The sequence below is a fragment of the Pogona vitticeps genome, chromosome 3 (assembly GCF_051106095.1).
Source record: "Pogona vitticeps strain Pit_001003342236 chromosome 3, PviZW2.1, whole genome shotgun sequence".
Lineage (NCBI taxonomy): Eukaryota > Metazoa > Chordata > Lepidosauria > Squamata > Agamidae > Pogona > Pogona vitticeps.
The window spans coordinates 187,633,496-187,656,677 of record NC_135785.1 but is presented as its reverse complement, the minus strand read 5'-3'; the positions used below and the strand labels follow the sequence as shown (position 1 = coordinate 187,656,677).

Genomic DNA, 23,182 nt, shown 5'->3' with positions numbered 1-23,182 from the left:
CGGTTCATATTTAACTTGAGATCTACAACAATTTCAAGATCCTTCTCGCTCGTAGTTTTACTGCGCCAAGTATTCCCCCATCTTGTAACTATGCAATTGGTTTCTTTTTCCAAGGTAGAGTACTTTGCACTTATCCTTGTGGAATTTCATTCTGTTGCTTTCAGCCCAGTGCTCCATCCTATCAAGGTCATTTTGAATTTTGTTTCTGTCTTCTAGGGTATTAGCTATTCCACCCGATTTGGTATCATCTGCAAATCTGACAAGCATTTCCTGCACTCCCTCATCCAAGTCATTAATAAAAATATTTGAAGAGCACCAGGCCCAGGACTGAGCCTTGGGGTACCCCACTAGTTGCCTCCTCCCAGTTAGCGAAGAACCCATTAATCATCCCCCTCTGAGCAGGATTCTGTAGCCAATTGTGTGTCCACCTGCCACTTGATCTATCCAGCCCACACCTAGTTAGCTTGCTAATCAGGATACCATGGGGCACTATTATTCTACTAAATGTTAGCTGGAACCCTTGTTTTTCTTCAGCACACCTGAGAAAGCAGAAGTGACTTTTTGGTCACTGACAGATTCATCAGAAGTGGTAGGTGTGCCATGTGGAATAATAAAGAGGGTATGGGTAGTCTCCAGGTCTTTTGCAGATGTTTACCCAGTTTTAGTTACTTAGGGCCAAACTACACAATTGGATTTACAAAGGAAGAAGTTTCCAAGGTGCTAGTTATGTTAGTCTATTACAAATAAGATAACAAACAGTATTTGTGACCAGAGTGGTTTCATAAAGAAAAATACATGTTTCTGGCCTGAATACCAATCTCAAAATACAGCAAGCTGATTTGTATCTTACAGTTCCTCATATGACAATCACACACAATCTGCATTCAAGGAATTCTCTCTTTAATGATGGGTTGTCTGTAACAGGGGTCCTTTAACACATTCAGATTTCCACAAATATGATCAGAATTTCATGCTTGCTTCCTTATATACAGTTGTGTTCAAAATTATTCAACCCCCACTGAAATTGAATGTTTTGGCCATTTTGACATTGATTTTGATCATTCAGTCATCTTGCTTACATTTACATGAAAGAGGCACTTGTAGGTCAGAGAAATATAACCTTAAGTTTATAATGAAATAACCACAAATGTCTTTTCTGTGCTCACATCATTATTAGTTTTTATTCAACCCCCAAGTGACATTCAATCTTAGTACTTAGTACAACATCCTTTTACAATTATAACAGCTTTTAAACGTGAAGCATAGCTTGACACAAGTGTCTTGCAGCGATCTACGGGTATCTTCGCCCATTCTTCATGGGCAAAAGCCTCCAGTTCAGTCAAATTCTTAGGCTTGCGCACTGCAACTGCTTTCTTTAAGTCCCACCAGAGGTTCTCAATCGGATTTAAGTCTGGTGACTGCGATGGCCACTCCAAAATGTTCCAGCCTTTCCTCTGCAACCATGCTCTAGTGGACTTGGAGGTATGCTTGGGATCATTGTCTTGTTGAAAGGTCCAACGTCTCCCAAGCCTCAGGTGTGTGACGGACTGCATCACATTTTCATCCAATATCTCCTGGTACTGAATAGAATTCATGGTACCTTGTACACGCTGAAGCTTCCCTGTACCTGCAGAAGCAAAACAGCCCCAAAGCATTATTGACCCTCCGCCATGCTTCACAGTAGGCAAGGTGTTCTTTTCGTCATATGCCTTGTCCTTCCTCCTCCAAACATAGCGTTGATCCATGGGCCCAAACAGTTCTAATTTTGTTTCATCAGTCCACAGAACACTATCCCACAACTTTTGTGGTTTGCCCACATGACTTTTGGCATACTGCAGTCGACTCTTCTTATTCTTGGGAGACAGCAAGGGGGTGCGCCTGGGGGTTCTGGCATGGAGACCTTCATTACGCAGTGTGCGCCTTATTGTCTGAGCTGAAACTTCTATTCCCACATCTGACAAATCTTTTTTCAGTTCCTCAGCAGTCACACGGGGACTTTTCACCACTCTATGCTTTAGGTAGCGCACAGCAGTCGAAGTCAGCATCTTCTTTCTTCCATGACCAGGTAGCATTTCAACAGTGCTCTTTGCCTTGAATTTGTGAATGATGCTTCCTATGGTGTCTCTTGGTATGTTTAACTTCTTTGCAATCTTCTTATAGCCATTGCCCTTCCTGTGAAGACAAATCACCTCTTCTCTTGTCTTCCTGGACCATTCTCTTGACTTCACCATGTTTGTAACCACACCAGTAAATGTCTAGAAGGAGCTGAGTATCACAGTCATTTTAAAGCTGCCTAATTGGTGCTTATTATGCTTGATTGGTGCTCGGTGACATCCACAGGTGTTTTCAATACCTGATCGAAAACACCTGAATGAACCTCTCTTCTTCAGAGTGGTAGTCTTTAAGGGGTTGAATAATTGTGGCAATGAAGAAAGCACAAAAGAAACATTTACTACTGTATTACATAAACAATTGATGTTATTTTAGTTGCATTTGGTTCTTTAAAACGTCCTTGTAGGATTTCATTCTGAATACAATTCCAAATGTACACTATAGTCCCTAAACCCCTTTACAGCATTGGGGGTTGAATAATTTTGAACACAACTGTAGGAATGTGGTCTCATCAGTTCCTATCTTTCCTCATTTCGAAGAAAACATAGAATGTGCAAAAGAAATGGGACTATGTTCTTGTGCTTTTTACACTAGGAGAAGTCAAAACTGTCCCATGGAGACAGCACCAATATGATGCACTATAGCGTGCTAATTGTTTTAGTGAAGCTAATTTAACAAGTTAAATATTTTTTTAAAATTTAGACACTAGCAGCAAAAAAATTATTTTTACAGTTTAATAATCTTAGAACCGCAGAGCTGGAAGAGACCCTATAGATCATTGTATCTAGCCCCTGTCAAGGAGGCACAGTGGGGAATCGAACTCTCAACCTCTGACTCTGCAACCAGATACCTAAACCACTAAGCAGTTAATTTTTTAACATAACATTCCAAATCCTGCATACAGTGTTAGAATCACATTTCATCCAAATGAGATGGACACATTGGAATCAATGAGATTTTAATCATTAAAGCAATAGGACTTAAATTAGGCATGACTAACTTGAGTCTGATTGATTGGGATACAAAAAAAATCCACCTCAGCAATTTCAGACACCAGATTTTATAACCTATGCTATAATTATCTGTTTGTGCTTCAGTTAGTGTGCCATTTTAGATCCCACATTATTTTAATCACCCCTTTTTGTCTCCACAAGGAAGAACAAAAAGTGGTGTAATCCTTAGAGTGCCCGATTAGGACCTAGGAGAAATGCGTTTCATCTCCTTATTCTGTTGTGGTGCTTAACTCTGACTGAGAGCAAATTTGGTCCAGTTCTACACCCTCAACTTCACTTTAACTTCGCAGAGAAGCTGTGATGAAAAAAAAAACTGGTGTTGGGAAATGGAATGAGAGAGAAAATAGGAGCTTTTCAAACAAGGGGCATTTTGCTTTTGGGGGGAGTGGAATAGAAATGTAATATGTAAATAAGGGTTCAAGGGACAGTGTCCAGAATTTAACGAAGCTATCTAGAAGAAAGGATGGAAATGGCTGATGTTTTTGTCACATATACAGATAGGACTACTTTCTTGTTCTCTGTTAAGCCATATTTTTTAAAAGTAACTAAATAGAAAGGTTTTAAGTAAGTAAATAGAAAGCTTAGCTACATAAATATGAAACTTGTGGGAAGGGGTGACATTAAGCAGCCTTTGAATGAGAAAAAAATGACTAGAGATAAGCCCAATTCCATTCTGCTTCACACCAAGCTGGGGGAAAAATCCCTTTTTTTCAAAGTTTAGCCACAATGAAGGGGAAATCCACAGGGGACAGCCCTGAAGTTGTATATGTCAGGGATTAACTGCCAACTAATTTCACCTTCAGTGACATTTTCCATCAAGTTTAAAATTTCTTCAAACTATATTAATGCAGTTATTAGCCACTTGCACAAGAACAGACAATCAAGGGTGTTTATCTACTCTTTCAAAAAGGGGAAAATCCCATCCCCCACCCCACCCCCATACTCTGGAAACTCTTGAAGAACTAAATATAATATGTTTTGCTGAGATGTGGTACAGAAGAGGCTAAAAAATGATTTCTCCAGTTATCTCTCCAGTTTCAATGCACGTCTGCATAACAATTACTATACTGCTGGTGCAGTCATTACTAATACATTTGCATTTGTCACAAGCCACAAACTATTTTTGCATCCAGTGAGTGAGATTCAATCCACTATACTGGAACTGAGATCGCTAATGATGTATAATAATAGGGAAATGATTTTCCAAGAGTTGGTCATTATCAAGATATAATGGTATTTTCTAAGTATAAGAGGGAGGCATCAGCTGACTTGGGGAAGACTCAGGATTTTTTTTAAAAAAATGCACTTCAATAAATCTAAGTCACCCCACAAAATGATGTGTAAGTGAAAGACAGTAGGGGGCAGGATGGAACAGAGCATCCTAAAAGAGGGTATAACTAATTGATTTTGATCATGACCAGATGCCCCCTCATAATCCAAACTAGAGTATAATCACACAGTGAAATAAATCTCAATCTGGACTGTTTGTGCAGCAGTCTCATGCAGTTACACAATCCACAGGGCAATGTGCTCTAAATCAACCTTGACTTGGGCTTCTACTTTTTGGGACCAGGCTGGAGCAATTCCCTGGAGGTCAGAAGGGCCTCTTTGGGGAAATCACTCCTGTCAAAGCAACCCCTTCCAATGCAATCAGGTGTATGCGCGAAGGCTTTCACGGCCAGGATCTAATGGTTCTTGTGGGTTTTTCAGGCTTTTCAGAACACAGCCAAAGAGATCAAAAAAACCACAACAACCAAGCAATCAGGTGTGTTCCATTGTAGCCATCTGATCATACCCCTTCTCTGAAAGCAGGTATTAATACAGATTCTATGGAAACTATGTTGCTATTTCAACAAAGAACTGAAAGAAACCAAACATGTTATAACTGCAAAAAATCAACTGTTAAAACAGTGTTTTCATAAAGCACTGAATGTTGTTGTTGTTGTTGTTAAGTTGTGTCCGACTCTTCGTGACCCCATGGACCAAAGCACACCAGGCCCTCCTGTCTTCCACTGCCTCCTGAAGTTTGGTCAAATTTATGTTGGTAGTTTCAGTGACACTGTCCAACCATCTCGTCCTCTGTTGTTCCCTTCTCTTGCCTTCACACTTTCCTAACATCAGGGTCTTTTCCAGGGAGTTTCCTCTTCTCCTGAGATGGCCAAAGTATTGGAGCCTCAACTTCAGAATCTGTCCTTCCAATGAGCACTCAGGGTTGATTTCCTTCAAAATGGATAGGTTTCTTCTCCTTGCAGTCCAGGGGACTCTCAAAAGTCTCCTCCAGCACCACATTTCAAAAGCATCAATTCTTCAGTGGTTGCCTTCTTTATGGTCCAGCTCTCACTTCCACACAACAGTACTGGAAAAACTGTAGCTTTAACTATGCAGGCCTTTGTCGGCAAGGTGATGTTTCTGCTTTTTAAGATGCTTCCTAGGTTTGTCATCGTTTTCCTCCCAAGAAGCAAGCATCTTTTAATTTCATGGCTGCTGTCACCACATGCAGTCATCATGGAGCCCAAGAAAGTAAAATCTGTCACTGCTTCCATCTCTTCCCCTTCTGTCTGCCAAGAGGTGATGGGGTTAGTGGCCATGATCTTAGTTTTTTTGATGTTGACCTTCAGACCATTTTTTGCACTCTTCTCTTTCACTCTCATGATAGTGGGAAGAGTATGAGAGATGACATTTTGATCAGCATGATTAGAACCAGCAGTATTTAGCCAAATGAAGTCTCAATGAGGTTGGCTTGTAGAATGACATATGGAATCGCTTATGCAATGGGTTGTGAAACAGCTTGCGCAAACTGAAAGAAAGTGCTGGGTTGCATGCTTTTGCAAGGCTGAAAACTGGGCTTCTACTAGCTGTACAAACTTTGCCTAGTGAAGTGAGAACACTAGGCACAATCCAGCATATTCACACACGACTTTTTAATGGAGCAGACTCAAATTCTGTTGAAATAGGGCATGGATTAAACAAAAAAAAAAACCAAACAACCACATTTAATCAAAGCCTATTATTCAAGTCCATGCACTGCTACCATGGGATGATAGTAACTAAGTTAGGCTTCTTTCATGAAACGTGAAAAGCATAAAAACTCCAAATGTGCCATTCTAAATAGCCAGAGTTGCCAGCAGAAATCCACTTCAATTACAATTCAATTTTTTTGATCCACTCAGTTTGAAAACAATCAAAACTAAACATTTCTTAGTCTCATTGACTCCAATGAGATCTTAAATATGTGTGTCAGTGGGAATGGTAAGTCTGAATTTCCACAAGATGATGTTCAAAGCGCTTATGCTCCTTGCATTTTACTTGTGTGGTGAGGAGTCAGTTCAACAATTTCCTAATACTCCCCCCCCCCAATTACTTACTCTGTTTTTGGAACCTCTTTTCTCAGCCAGTAGAAATCAGATTGAGCTGCATGTCTGCGAGTCTGAAGTAGGTTGCCAAAATAATCTGTTTCTGAAAACTTCATCTGGGAATAAAACATAAGGGTCATGCAAGTGTAACCAATAGATTTACAAAGAATGATAATAATAATGTTATTAATAATAAAATTAATGCATACAAAGCAAAATAGCCTGAATCAAAATGTTCTAATTCTGAGCAAAAATTATCAATGCAACACAGCTAGATTTTTTTTTTAAATCCCTTATTGGGAAGGGCAACATTCAGTCTCCTATGAGGTATTTAATAACTGCTGGTCTTGATACTTCTCTCTCTTTTTGTATTGAAAGCAATAACAGTTCTCTTGAAAAATAACATGCACTTCCAGTGACTGCATCAATTCTATTAAATCAGATTGCTACCTGGGGATGCATTTGTTTTGCAACAAACATAAGTTTCTAATTCAGCCGCAGTCCTATAACCACTTCCCTGGGATTAAGTCCTAAAGAATTCAGCAGGTCTCATTTCTGACACTATACCAAACACGTCAGAAAATTGGTGAATACTGACATTTCTAGCTTACTAGAAAACTTTCAAAAGAAGAAGGGAATAGTAAACTACTTCTGAGTATTCTCTACCTGGAAAATTGTGAAAAAGGATCACCATCAGAACTGACTTGACGACACATGAGTTTATATATATACTATGGATGGATGGATGGATGGATGGATGGATGGATGGATGGATGGATGGATGGATGGATGGCACATGTGAGATAGTTTATGTATTTCAGCTACTACACATTGATGCGGAGTGATAGAAATGCTATTTTAGACATCCACATCCTGGACTCATCTGCAGAATAATTATTTTACATTTTCAGTAGGCAGAATGGTAGCCAAACACATTTTGCTGATACAGTAGTTGGATGTCTTGATAAATTCCTGCAGGTGGGGTGAGGTCAATTGTATTCTAAAATCTCAGCCAAAGAGCAAGCAGTAACAAAGAGTTAATAATTCTGACAACTGACAAGAGTAGGATAAGCCAAAACATGCATTTAAACATGAGAGGTTTGCAGCCAAAAACCCCTGGAAAATATAAAATTGATCTGGCCTGGGAGTCTGAATACTCAAAGCAGCTATGTTTTTATTTATTTATTTTCAAATTATACCCTTCAGGGGCTAATAAATATTTTATTACACTGAGGAGACAGTCATAAAATATGACTGTTGGCAGTATTGGTGGCTCACATAAGTTGTAATTGGATATAATGCTAGGTCACCGTTTCAGACTCAGAGCTTACTGGTAAAGATTCCAAATAATTAACATCTAATTGCTTCTAGTGGACTGTTCAAAAGGAATCAGCAACTTAGCATGCTCTCTCAAATGCCAAACATTACTTCAAATCAAACAGGAATAAAATACCCTCCACCAACACACACTTGTTTGTTCCAGTCTATTCAGAAAAGAAAAAAAAAGTCTATTTTTAGATATCTGAGAAAATGTGCATTATACTTAGGCATTAAGTTAAAATATGCAAGATGTTTAGTTTTTTTAAAAAAATACTATGTCAAAACATGCAGAATTATTCCCATCTTTCTTTTATCCACTCAAAACTCAATGGCTGAAATACTGCTGCACAAGTTACACCATAGAACTCCAGAGATGTCATCTGCTGCAGCCACGCTGTGGCTGTTTTAAGGGAATTAAAAGCATCCCACCTCCCCTAGCAGGGGTTATGGATCCCTAGGGATCCTTTTCATCCTACTATGCCTTCAGGAGCTGCTGTACTTGGCAGGAAATCATTTAAAGCAGGATTGTTGCTGGTGGTGGTCCTGATCCTTCTGTCAGAACTGGAGGTTACAATTTTCTAGTTCTACATCATTCCTTACTTTATTCCATGCCTAAAGGCTTCCTATGGATCCCCCAAAGCTGGGGGAGGAGGATTATTTAGAAGAGTTAAGCCATATAAAACCAAGTGAATTCCAGGACTAAAGTACTTCCATCAAAAATGTTGTGCTTCAAGCTCTACTTTCAGCTTTGTCTGTCAGTCAAAGCCCTCTGTTTTTTCCATCCTGGCTCTATCTATCCATCTTCTTTAGCTCTCTTAAAGTAATTGTTAAAATTGTGCAAAGCATGCTGGATACATTCTATAGAGTGGATTGGATATGTCAAATGTTCAATCCTTTGCACATTTACTTTGGAGCAAATTCTATTGAAGTCCTACTCACCCAGGTAAATAAAATAAGCTTGGACTTTTTGCAAATTAGACACCAGAGTTTTGCACTGATGAAACATAAATAAACTGTTCCCAAATGTAGATTCTGACAGCGGTTAAGCTCAGTGTGTTAGCAACTTGGGATCAAATTTCTAAGACTCTACAAAAGCTATAGATTGGTTCCATGTGTGGTCATAATGGGTGGGGTTGGGGAAAGTTTTTTCATGACAAGTCCTGTGAAGTTGTCAATAAGGGCAATGTAGGCAGAAATTATCCTCAAACATTCTTAAGTATTGTGTTTGTGCATCTTGATTTGTCAAACACTTCTTCTTCATTTGTTGGGGACTTTTACTTTTCTTTTCTTTTGTTGGTGGTAATATTCTTTATTTTGCATAATCTAGGTTTGTTTATCTCATGCTGCACAGTTTTAGCCACAGGAACACTAGTGACATATTTATTTAATATATGCATTTGTTCATTACTTTTTGAAACAACAAATGGATTCAAAATTTGACATACGCCAATGGCCTGTTCAGTATTTATGTACATGGAGCTCCAACTGCTGGAAGGTGCCACAGCAATTTGACAAGGGGCATTTATGCACAGTTACGGTATGTGTCTGGACGTGTGATCTGGTCAGGCACTCCAGATCTGGAATGTGACCACAAATAATCGGCATCTCATCTCATATTGCCTCAGTAGCTTCCATGATAGAACTTCTATGCATGTAAATGTTGAACAGAATAGTGGCCCAGTAGTTTTGGCTTGGCTTAAAAAAACTGGAAATAAATTAGATATCCTAAGTCACCTACAGCTGGCTGGATAACTCAGTGATTTAGGCAATTGGCTGTGAAGCCAGATTGATTCCTCACTGCACCTCCAGGGAGAAGAGCTAGTGTATGTGGCCTTGGGCAAGCTGCACAGTCCCAGGAGAGCCCCAGAAGAAGTGAATGGTAAACTACTTCTGTGTATTGTCTACCTGGAAAACTCTGAAAAGAGTTACCATAAGTCGGAATTAATTTGATGGCGCATTATCATTATTAAGTCACATATCCATTTCCAGCTGCAGACAACTTTTTCTATGGGAGTTCTGTTGTAGCTGTTGTCTTCATTGGCTTTAAATATATATCTATAACTGTGGAGTTTTGCACTATCATGATTTGATAGGATGTGAACATAAAGCAATAAAAGGACTGACTTATTGTCATTGCCCAGTCTGCTTTAACTACTAAAGACAAAACTATTGATCTCAGAGTTGTGTGGTGTATTGGAGTTACCTCAATGAAATATTTGGTAAATTTAGTGGGAAGATTATGACTCAGAAAATGGATAGCAATTATCATTAATGTGCTCCAGTGACACAGTTGACAGCAGTCAGGGTTTTGTGTTGAAGACAGACACTGCAAACATTGCCAAGCAAACAGATTGACAGATATGGTAAAGGCTTCTCTTTATGGATTAACTAAGGCTTGAGTTACTTACTTGTCATCCTCAATTTCAATTAGAAATGCTTTATTCTCATGAGATGTGATGCTTGACAAAAGACTCATGTAAAAAACAATGGAGTTTAAGTAGAACTCAAGAAATGTGCACAGCAAGCAAAACTCCTATAGCTAAAGGCGTACATTTTTAGAGTAGAAATAAAGCATTTAAGATACTTAATATCCATTTGCTTCCAGCAGCACTGAGAAGAGTCTGTGTGAGAGCCATTAATGTCTTGGGCAATATCTACCAAAATTATGATTCTTTTGAGAATATATGAATCAGCTGTCAATCAAACATCACTGAAGCCCAATGTCATCTCACTGCCACCACCACTGTCACTACAATGCAGTTACTTTAATGCCGTGGCTAGTTTCTCAGGATATTTAGAAAGATTATGCTGAGGAATTAAGGAGGACCTCTATTCTCAGTGCACTTACGCAAGAGAACTAGATACACACAATATTTACACAAGAGAAATGCAATTCAACATGAGAGCAAAAAAAAAGTCACACAAATATTCTGGATGTTCTGAATGACATAAATTATTTAAAGAATAAGATGTTTGCATGCTTTCTCTTGTGCTTAATTAATTATATTTCTAGCAATTGTACAGTAGGTCAAGAACATATAAAGGGTTCTAGAGCTTTGCTCATTGAAACACTGTTCAGTGCATGTGAATGTGACTATTTTTGGTGTGGAAAAGTGAGTCTCAGGTTTACAGTAAAAAGAGGTACTGTATCCCCAAAAGAGCAAAACCTTACAAACATTAATGCTGAGATACTAAAGATGTGAAATCAGTTTCTTGACCCTAATTCTGCACTTGTGTGATGCACTTGTGGCTATGGGGAATATACACATTCTAGATAGATGTGCTGCATTTGCGGAGCCAGGCTATACCTGTAGCAATGAAGCCTACTAGGAACAGCACAAGAAAACTTGAGCCAGGAAGGAAGGAGAAACAAAGAGAGAGGGAAATGAGAATATGCAAGAAGAGGATGAAGACAGAGAATGGGAAGGGTACAGTGCAACCTGTAAACTTGGTCCATAAACTGCAAATGAAGATAGTTGCCTTATATTCTCCACCTTTGTGTGCAAGACTCTTATGAGCAACATCATGATGTCCACCAGTGAGATTAGCCAGCTAATTGAGTTGTTTGTGGAAAGTAGGAAAAACCTTCATGGCCAGGTTGGACCTGCCTAATATGCACATTCTTTGAGATTCATGCAAAAGAGATGGTCATTTATTCATTCACTACAAGGCAGATGCTTGCCCTCTCTTTTCAGTTCCAAAAAGCTTATTATCAAAGTATATACCAGGACACAAGAAAAAACAGGCACAACAGAGAGTATGTGTAGAGCAGGGAGAAAGTTCTATCACAAGTTGTTCTTTGAAAGGGTGTGACCAGAATCCTATTGGTAATTTACACTTGCATAACAGAAATCGTGTAAGTCTTGGTAGCAACTGCTGCTTATTAATGATGAGCTGTTTTTGCTCCTGGGTACGTGCCTGAGCAGCCTTGCACCTGTTAACCCAACCAGCACCTCCTTATTTTCCCTCAAGACTAACATGATATCTCTTATGCAAGGATAAAATGGCAGTAGGATTCTGGCCATTGTGTAGATATTCACCATGAAATATACATTCTAGGTTTGTAGTTACAATTCATTCTTAGCAATGGACTAATTGTGTTTCAGGTTTTAAAAATGTATTAGTTTCTTCTATTATCTTTCCTTTCCTACCCAATTCCCTTTAAAATAATCTGTACTGAGAGCCTTAGTAGAACAGGTGTATGTTTTAATTATGTCATTATTCTGCATTTAATGTATTCTCAAAGGCTTTCACAGCCGAGATCCGGTGGTTGTTATGGGTTTTCTAGGCTGTTTGGCCATGTTCTGAAGGTTTTTCTTCCTAACATTTCACCAGTCTCTGTGGCCGGCATCTTCAGAGGACAGGAGCCAGAACTCTGTCAGTCCTCTGTGTGTGCTCAGGAGTTCTAACTCCTGTCCTCTGAAGATGCCAACCACAGAGACTGGTGAAACATTAGGAAGAAAAACCTTAAGAACATGGCCAAACAGCCCAGAAAACCCATAACAACCATTCTGCATTTACTTTATATAGAGAGCAGTCATTATCATCATAGCAAATAACAATAAGTATCATAATTTCTAGATTCGACTACTGTAATGCGCGGTACGTGGGGCTTCCTTTGAAGCTGATGCGGAAACTTCAAGTGGTGCAGAATGCGGTGGCCAGACTCCTTACTGGAATGAGAAAATACTAACATATCTCTCCTACTCTGGCCATGCTGCACTGGCTGCCCATCCATTTCTGCATTGACTTCAAAGTGTTAATGCTTACATATAAAGCCCTAAACGATTTAGGACCTCGATACTTGACGGAACGCTTACTCACAACTAGCTCTACCCGTGTCACCTGCGCGAGCCAGGAGGTGAGGCTGAGGAGCCTGACGCCGAGGGAGGCCCGGAAGGAAAGAATTAGAAACCGGGCCTTCTCGGCGGTGGCTCCTCGCCTCTGGAATAACCTACCTCCGGAGATTCGCGCTGCACCCTCGCTGGATACTTTTAATAACCAACTAAAAACGTGGATGTGTAGGCAGGCCTTCCTTTCCAGTTAACTCCTGTCCTCTTTCCTTTTTTTCTCTTTATTTGATTTATTTTGTATTTTTCCCATTGCAAAATCATTTAATTAATTGTTATAATTTTTTCTTGAACTTGTTATCTTTTATGTTGTAAACCGCCTAGAGTGGTCGAAATGACTAGATAGGTGGTGTATAAATACAATTAATAATAATAATAATAATAATAATAATAATAATAATAATAATAATAATAATAATAATAATAATAATAATAATAATAATAAAAAAACACAACTTACTGTTTTGAGGCCTTCAATAATATATGTATCATTCATTATAAATTCAGGGTAACCAACTTTGGCTAAAACCGCTTTTGCCTGCAGAAAGAACACAAAAATGAGGATAGCAATCATTTAAGCTGTGATGTGATCCTACATGATTATAACTTCAGACTCAGCAGATCTGTACAGAAGTTCAGTAACATACTTTGCAATATCATTCACTGAAATTGCAGAGCAGACTGTAGAATGTACCCTATCTTATAGAAGACAGTCCTCTGAAGGTCTGGCCAGTTAAAATGTGGATTAAGATAAAAGAAAAGAAGTGTTAAGTACGAGAATGGTTAAATCCAATTGTTAAATCCTATTGAATGAATGGGACTCACTGCAGCAACACTACAGCAGTCCCATTGATTCAATGTGCCCGTTCTAGCTGGAACTGGGATTCCAAATGGCTTTAGCCCTATATGTAAGAACTGCTAGAAACAAAAGAATAAGGACTTAAAGTTGCCCACCAGCAGTGACCAGGCACATAGATCTTCTGGTCACAATAGTGAGATGTTTTAGGTTTTTGTAAGTATTTCTAACTCTGCCCAAACACATCAAAACATTCCATACAAACCTGTATGTACTTTGATCCTCTTTAGGGAGACACATACATGGCCTCCACATTGCAGAAGCAGCTCCTAACCTCTCCTTACAGTAAGTGTCTCCAAAAAAAAAAAAAGTAGAATGGCTTCACAGAGATGGATGAGACATGTGGATATAAGACATGCCAAGAGGCTAAGGCTTGTGGCTGTTGTCACAGACCTGTCCCCCACAGGACCAGTCCTACCATTGGGTAAAATGAAATTGTTGTTCTTGTTGTTTTAATTTATATACTGCCCTGTAGTGCTGAAGCACTCTCTGGGAGGTTTACAACATGATTGTGCAAACAACACTTTGCCCCCCCCCTCCACCAGCAGGCTAGGTACTCATTGAATTTTTGGTATGGCGAGAGCAACACATTGCTAATGACATAATTTATTGTGGCTATGTTTTTACTGTCAGGAAAGGCAAAAGTGCTTGCATTTTGCTTCAAGTGAAAAGTAGCTGGATAACAGAAGTACACACTTTGAGTGGGGGGCCAGGGTGGTTGGGTGGAACACCATTTACTGTTCCACCTCTGGTTACAAAATATCTTGCTGGTCTTTGTTTTTCCACCTAAAAGTAAATACTTCTCTGAAAGTCACAATTAACTGCAAATTAATTAATTAATTTGTTACATTAAGCTGTGACAAAGCAAAGAACACAGGTGGAGAATTTAGCAGCAGGAACAGATGAACTCCTAAGCAAGAAAGATCCCACTATCATGCAAATAATCCCAGTGACAGAAAAACTACAAAATACCATTTCTGGGCAGAAGAAAACAGTAAACAAAGCAAATGATATGTTTTCTTGAAGGCTTTCACGGCCAGGATCTAATGGTTGTTGTGGGTCTTTTGGGGCTGTTTGGCTGTGTTCTGGAGGTTTTTCTTCCTAACATTTTGCCAGTCTCTGTGGACACAGACAGAATTCTAGCTCCTGCCCTCTGAAGATGCTGGACACAGGAACTTGCGAAAAATTAAGAAGAAAAACCTCCAGACCACAGCCAAACAGTCCAAAAAACCAACAATAACCAAAGCAAATGCTAACTAAAAAGAACAGGCTGCAATTCTAGACAAATACACATTTTATTTATTTATTTTTATTTATTTTATTACATTTATACCCCGCCCATCTAGACCAAAGGTCTACTCTGGGCGGCATATGGCAAGATGCTCTGGTGAACTTTGGTTGGTTTACATGGTCAGTTTTATCCTGTGGAGCAAGAGATCTGTAGCCTTTATGAATAGTTGAGGGGAAAGCAGAAATTCATCAACCTCTGCTTTGATTATCTTCCTGCTGTTTCATATAATTGACTTAAGCTATGTAAAGTCTGTTCAGCTGACATATTTCAAATATCTCAGTGTTCTTTCTTCTTACATTCAGCTCAAGAAGGCAAGAGGGAAAGATCTTGTTTAAATTTCCAGTACATTGGCTGCTTAAATGAACTCGGTAAGCCACAAATGTATTGCATGTATTCAAAAGTAACAATTTTAATCACTTTGTTAAGCAGTCTTTGTTTTGTATCCACATACATAAACAATTTAATCTTTTTTTAACCAAATAAACACAAAGAAGAAAATGATTCACAATGGCTGCTGAACTGTTGCCTTTTAAATTGCAACTGGATTAGAATGTGGGAGCAACTAGAATGGGTAGATCTGTTCATTCAGGCCTGAGAAATCAGAGTATGTTTCAAGGACTTCCACTTTAAAAGTCTGGACTTTTTTTTTTCTATATGTCTTCAGCCATGTTTGTAGTGCTGAATTAGTGTTGCCATCTCTTGTTCTTCTGGGAAACACTTCAGCTTTAACACCAATATGACAGGCAGATACAACAGGGTGCTCTTCATGCTGAGAGTGAGTGAGATAATTGTACCTGTTGAAATTGGCCAGGGCAAATGGGGCAAATTTTTATTTCAGCTTGTTTTTTAACAAGAAACCAAAACTGGCAGGCATTGACTAGACAAAAACAAAAAAGAATGCAAAAGCATGTGAGATTTATTCTATGCAGCCAACACAGTTTCACCCTCTGTATCCTTTGGGGCCTCCAAAACGGGAATTTAGAGTGTCTCACAAGATTTCTATTGGTGTTCTGATCACCACTGATGAACACTGAGGAACATTGAAGAACACCATTTCTACTGGTGTTCTGATCACCACACTGATCACCATAATCACCCATCTCCTGAAAAGGACAAAAGCTGATCTCACAGCCATAAATACTCAACTCCCAAACAAACTGCACAAGGGCACAGAGTGCTGTCCTCTGAAGATGCCAGCCACAGAGGCTGTCGAAACATTAGGAAGAAAAACCTTCAGAACACGGCCAAAGAGCCTGAAAAACCCACAACAACCATTAGATCCTGGCCATGAAAGTCTTCGCAAACACATAGGATAGTATCTTTACATGAATTGTTGATACAAGAGACATTGCACAAGTCATACAGTTAGGTATAAATATCTCATGGATTTCTCATTTTTGCCTAGTTTTTTCTGCAGTATTAAGTTTATTTAACCACTATTTTAAAACTTGCTCTTCTTCCAGAACAAGACTACAGAAAGGCCCCTATGTACAATTTGTACTTCCCCAATTATATCAATAACTTAGACCTCCTTTGAGATTTTCTTTTTAAATTATGCTAACAATTCTGCATTACAAAAAGGAAAACATAATTGTGAGTTTGGAACAGGCTGAAATGCCAAAAGTGGCAAAGGGGGGAGGAGAAGCTTTTACCTACTGATAGACGGATTTCTTAGTTCATGTTCCGTCCTGTTTATTCTGAACACCATAAATATTTTACATTACTGTAACTGAAACCCTGTTCCTTAGTGTAAGAAAATTCATAATTTTCAGTCCTTTCCTAACTGATAAATAAAGTGTCCCCATCACAGTTCTGGGTGGTGAAGGCTTAATGTGTTCTTGGAAATCATGGTGGATCCCCTTTATTTGCTGGTGGGTGCATTCCAAGTTGGAACAGCCATAACAACATCTGGTAGGTGGCAGGAAAGGGGACTCAATTTGCAGGACTCACTGTCAAATTGGACTTGTGTCACACTGGTGACTCAGGGGTTTTTTTTTTCCAATGACTCAGACTCTACTCGTGATCTGGAGCCTGCCCACCTCCTACGATTTTTCAGGGAAGGGAAGTTTGCTTTCAATAGGGACTCAGGCTTGTGGCTTCAGGCTTGGGACTTGGTACCAAAGATTTGGACTCAGATTGGGGCTTTAAACCAAAAACTTGCCAATATCTCTGGTAGGTGGTAAACAACAACAGGAAGAATTAATATCCCCAAAATATCTTTTACCTTCCTCCTCCTATGCCACACCAATGTTCCAGTTTCTTTTTCATCACAGAACTAATAGCAAGCATGCCTGCTTGTGTGACTGTGTCATTTATATGGGAGGAAAGAATTAAAGGGTACCACTTTAACGAAAGTGCTGGGGTAATAGTTTCCTCAGCCTCCTGTTCAACAAAAACCAGAACCTTGGAGGTCCTACTTCCCTCCTTCTTTGAGGTTAGTCTCTGCAATCAATAACCAAACATTTTATTCCAAATTATGCTTGTGCTGCAAAAGGACCACTGCTCTAGCAATAAATCAAAGTCATGTTCAAAGCAGAATAAAAAGGCTTTTTATCTAAACTCTTGCTATACTACATTACATTTTATTATGACCAATTAAGACAGGGCACATATCTCATTTTACATTGAAAGCCTGAAATCTACTATGACAACACTTAAATAATCAGCCAAAATGAAATGTAATGAATACATATAACCCCTCTTGCTTAGATTTTTTAAGGTACTGTTTTTATATCTAAGCTTTAAACATTGAAAGCAATTGAAAAAATGTGCATAAAATCTTATTTGAAAACAAGAATTATTCATAGTAAAGTGGGGATTTAATTGCAACAATGAATTTACTCTCTATGTACATGTCTGTGTTCCCATTTTTCATGGAAAGTGGTCTGTCTGAATACCATCTGCTGAAATTGCAGCACACAGATTGCTAGTACTCTATTAGTTTCAAACATGCAAGAAAATAAGAGACTGGGAATATTGTTCACTTACTTTGTGGACTGAAGACTTATTTTCAAATAGATTGTGCCTATCGTCATAAGTGTTCAGACACTGCACCTGGAAATGACTGGCATATGAGCAGCAGCTAGACTAGACCTCGGGGTCAAAATCAAGGGCCCTATAGCCCAGAAAGGAGCATGAGGAAGCAATGGTAAACAGGCCTGCCAGCAGTACTAAGGTTGATATAAGCATGTCAGAGCTCATGTGGCTATTCACTTGTAATCCTCCATACAGGTATTTAAAAAAAAATGTAGAGTTGGGTAATGAAGGAAGAATTTGGAAAAGTTTCTTTTTGGCATATAGCGCCAAGAATCCATTGGTCAGCCTGGGATTTAGCAAGTTGCTGTCTACAAAAGGAATATTTCTGAGGGCAACAGACATGTACTAAATATGCTAATTTCAGTGTTTGCACTTTGATAATACATTGTTCTTTTCAACCACAAAAAGTGATGTTTATTCCTGGGAAAAGGTGTCTTTCTTATTCTCAAGAAAATATGTTTGACACCAGTATTAGAAAAGCAAATTCCTTATTATTCACATAGTCTTGGTGATGCTATGGTTTCAGTGAGTTTAAAATGCATAACACATGCTCAGGATATTTGTTTTCTATTGGGGCTGGCAAACAAAATTGATGTATTTGATACTTTGTTTTGAGCAGGATTTTTTCTCTCTGCCACAACAGGAATGTGGAAGCGGGAGCAAAACATGGAGTAGTAGGGAAGAGAAAAACATTATAGAATGATAGAATCATGAAGTTGCAAAGTGCCCATAAGGTCATTGAACCCAGCCCCTGCTAAATGCAGGAATACAAATCAAAGAATATCTGCCAGATGATTGTCTAATTTTCTCTTCAATGCCTCCAAGTGTTGGAGCACTCACCACCTCTAGAGGTAATTCGTTCCATTAGTTGTGTAGTTCACACATGGACATTTAACACCACCCATCCCTCAAAAAATAATTAAGTCCACGAACTAACATTTCCCAGTTGCACCTCTGTACACAAGGCTTTAAGAGAGAAATGTTAAAGTTGGGTGAACCATGCAGAGTGACTACTGGTCAGATGGGTGGTGTAAAATTGGTTGGTTGGTTGGTTGGTTGGTTGGTTGGTTGGTTGGTTGGTTGGTTGGTTGGTTGGTTGGTTGGTTGGTTGGTTGGTTGGTTGGTTGGTTGGTTGGTTGGTTGGTTGGTTGGTTGGTTGGTTGGTTGATTGATTGATTGATTGATTGATTGATTGATTGATTGATTGATTGAATGATTCCAGCTACAGAAGAAAAACTGTCCCAGTGTTAAGCACTCATTTGTCATCTATATTTCCTTCCAACAGTGAAATGTTCGATTTGTATGTTCAGCAAATAAGAGAATCACACATCCATAATTAATATGTATCTTCCTATCATGTGTAGAAATTTCATATATTGGGGAGGTTTTGTATATCTTGTTCTCTTTGGTGATTAAAAAAACTTGGGGGTGAAGAATGAAAGAATGAAGTTGGGTACAGATGTAGGGCATAGTTTTGGCTTTCCATCTAGTATTAAAGTTCTCAGTGGCAACTAGATTAACCAAAATACTGGCCAGAATCCTATTGATGATTTACACTTGCATAATTTACACTGATATTACTGCTGGAATTATTTGCAATGGCATAAACCACAAGAGCACATTACCTCTAATTAACAAACTGCCATGTCATAAAATTAGCCACTACAGATCTGCAGATGTAAATAACCAATAGGTGTCCAAGCACAGTATTTCACTTCCTGAACAATTACATTTAAATTAAAAATGGGCTTGATTTTGTGCCCATTTGGTAGCCTAAAGATGAAGAGGATGCTTGCATAAAAAATAATTTGACACTTGATGAGAAATGGTACTACATTATGGCTACTTCATCTGCAGCAAACTAAAAGAATCCACATTATTCAATGCTGCCATTTTATTTTCTCTTCAATGGTTCATCCTGTTGTTTTGATAAATAAAAATTACTAATCTTTTTAAATTCCACCATTTGCTATGTTTATAAAGAGATCCATGGTTAAAAGTATCAAAAAATAGTTGGTACCCATGGACTGTGTGAGTTTTTAGCCCCTCCTAAAATTTAAGGAAGATGGAGGTATAGATCCAGAGGGAGGAAAAGGTTTACACTTCCCCTACCTACAAGTGGTGTGTTTGATCCATGGGGGATCTGCAAGTAAAAAATACATTAAATTTCAGCTGCACAGTATGAGTTTACTGTAGCATGTCATTTAATGTAGTGAAGCAAAAGCAACACTAAGTCCTGTGACATTTTGGGGAAAGTTGTACGATATTAGTCTGAGGTACCAAAAGCTACAACAAGTTTGGGAGCAGGCAGGCATTGGCTTTTACTGACTGGGCTGCAGTCCATAAAAACATATGCCAAAGAGCACTTAATAGATTTGAAGGTGACATAACACTCTTGTTTCTGTGTCATTTTGAAGACTAACCAGTGTATTATGGTGCAGGCTTTTCTGGACTGTAGCCCACATTCAGAGAAGCAAAAAATGTTATCCAGAATTTCAGACATAACAACAGTAGACATGACTGATTGTAGGAGAGGCAGGAGCAGAGACTGTAAATGGTCAGGGTGAAGTTAAGTGCAGAGATTACTGCCTTCCCTCCGGGCACTATCTGATCTATCTTCTATGTCTTTTTCCATCTTGAATGATTAATTATTTTTGGATATTGGTGTTATTTTAATTGTTTATTGTGTTTGATATACGCCACCCAGAGTAGTTGAATGACTAGATGGGTGGGATATAAATATAAATAAATAAATAAACACATAAGTCAATCAATCAATCATGGCAATCATACAAATAATGCTGAGCACTCACAAGTCAGCTATCATCCATGATAATTAGGTGTTTCCCCAGAATACATCCTGCTGCAGCACTGAGACAAAATACCCTACTGCTGGACCAAAACGAAATCCATACCAGTGCTGACTCCATTGGTTCTAAAGGTCCCACATGGAAATATTTAAATAATTAAGAGAATGACTGCTATTTTTTATTTGCGTATTGTTACATTTCAACTACTGACAACAGCTTCTTTAGGGTGCACATATATCTATAGCTTTTTCTTCTTCCTTGTCCTTTTCTTTGTCAAATGCGAGAGTTGGTCACAAACCTTTTTTTTGGTCTCATGAAATTGCCTTATAGAGTTATGCTGGGGTCTGGAAATGAAATGACAGCAGGGAGCCTAGGGTTAAATACAATTTCCTTTCCCTTCACCAGTTTCCCACAATCTGTCTGCGCAAAGCTCAGGTTATTAATGGAACTGACATCCCTGCTCAACTGACTGAGCACCAGCAGCGTCCAGGTAACAAGGGACAAGCTGACAGCGGCAAATCATCTAACACCAAAAGATAAGAGACAACTGAGTACCTAATGGCAAGCAGTTTCAGATCAAGCCAAAGAAGAGGGAAGCGTTACACCTGGTTAATGAACCCATAGTTTTTGACCAGGGAATTCCCTTTAAATTATTATTATCCTTGTGTTTTTCAAGAGTAACAGCTGTCTCCAAAAATGAAAGCACTGCACCATCAAATCACTAAACTCAGGCCTTCCTGTGTCTGTGTCTCTCCAAAGTTCTGTACACCTGTGCCATCCTATGCATATCCCTTTACCCAAGGAAGTCTGTGAGGTTCACCATTGGTGTCCTATCCCTTTGGCCTTCTGGGTATTGCGAGTTATAATCCCTCACCATTAGCCATAATGAGTGGGAATGATAAAGAGCTGAAAGGTACACACCTGCGCCATAAAGGAATTGCAATATAAAGCCCATGCACTTTTGCATTCTTCATTTTGCAGATGAAAAAAAAATGTGCAAAAGAGTATCATTTTGTAAATATAAACTTGCACAAAGTAGGTTCTTTGTTTTAAAAGATCATATGAAGTAGGTTTTTATTATACACAAGCAAAATTATGTGAAACCATCTGTGGCGCTATGTGATGCCCACCTTCCCCTCTCCAGCCCTGTTCAGAACAGGGGTAATGGGATAACCAGGGTCTCTATATAAAATGCTGATCTCATAACCTAGAAGCCATACCATGCTTTCTCAAGTGGTGGAAGATGTCTGATTGTACAAGCATGTTAAAAGCAGAAGCATGATTGGTCACAGGAATGTAAACATCAGCTTCTTCTCATGTCTCATTGCTGAGACATAACAAAGGAGGTCATGTTGCGAAGGGAAGACAATTTAAGAGCAGGAGATATGTATTCCCCTGAATGTTATTCTTTTATTCTGAACTTTTAGCCCAAGACAACATAATTGCACCATGTGATCACTTGGTGACCCAGTCTTTTACACCATCCGAGAGTCCCTCAATCAGTTTCATTCATTTCCACATTCAGCAGCATTTTTAGAAACAGGTCAAGTCTCGGGAAGAGTGAGCAATATATTAATTTATCATGCCGAGATAACAGAAGGCAGTATCATTTATTTATTTCACATGACAACATTAATTTCTTCCTTCTTCTTCTTTCTATAAACAAGTTTTGAATTCACATTGCAAAGAGGACCCATGTCAATATCACACGAATGTGGTCTCAGTCTTATGTAACTTCGATCTCTTTTCTCTACACAACACTTATTATGGAACACATCATTCGGTACAGTTTTGCTGATGGAGCAGCCTGTTATCTATGCCTCTCATGTGCGGTAAAGGAAAACCCGTTAAAAAGTATTTTCTACATTCAGCATAATTTCTTCCATGCTACAGGGTGACTAAGAGCTGGGCCAGAATGAGAATTATTGATGAAGTGCAAACATGGCCAGATGATAAAATGTGCTACAGAACCTACCAGGCACACAGTGTTATAAACCCCTCAAAGAAATTGAGTCCATTTAATAATACAGCTACTTAAGGACAAGACAGATGGAGCTTCTCTGCCCTTCCTTGGTATTTAGGATTCCAGAGCTGAGGAGCAACACCTGAGAAGGTTCTCTCTTGTTTTCTGCCAAAACTGCCTCCAAATATTTTCTAGATAACCCATTCGTAGGAGAATAATATATTTAATTGCTGACTGTGTATGAATTTGCAAATTAGTTTGCTTTGATTGATTGATTGATTGATTGATTGATTGATTGATTGATTGATTGATTGATTTGATTTGATTTGATTTGATTTGATTTGTATCCCGCCCATCTGGTCTGGTCGACCACTCTGGGCGGCTTTGATTTGTGACTGGTCCTTGTTTTTTCTCTCTCTCAGATGCCTCTCTAACAGAAAAGATAAGTTAGGTAAAACTCATCTTTTGCTGATTTAGTCAGCTCCACTTATAGCCGTGAACTTCCCAACTGTGTTGGCCGAGAGAGGGGGGCCTCCCCTAGGGATGTTAAAACCTAGACAAGTTCATTAAGGAAAAGG

The 23,182-nt window shown here is 38.9% G+C and overlaps 1 protein-coding gene and 1 long non-coding RNA gene across 2 annotated transcripts in view; one reads left to right on the top strand and one right to left on the bottom strand.

Moving 5' to 3' along the window:
* PHEX (phosphate regulating endopeptidase X-linked) overlaps positions 1-23,182 on the bottom strand; it is a 153,833-nt gene that overhangs the window by 49,459 nt on the left and 81,192 nt on the right. The window contains exons 13-14 of the mRNA XM_072994286.2: positions 13,109-13,186; positions 6,491-6,594 (exon numbers count right to left, since the gene is read on the bottom strand). Coding sequence (XP_072850387.2) covers positions 6,491-6,594; positions 13,109-13,186 — 182 coding nt within the window. The remainder of the gene's footprint in view (positions 1-6,490; positions 6,595-13,108; positions 13,187-23,182) is intronic.
* The window catches only part of LOC140705716 (uncharacterized), a 452,706-nt gene that overhangs the window by 422,937 nt on the left and 6,587 nt on the right, over positions 1-23,182 (top strand). The window lies entirely within an intron of this gene.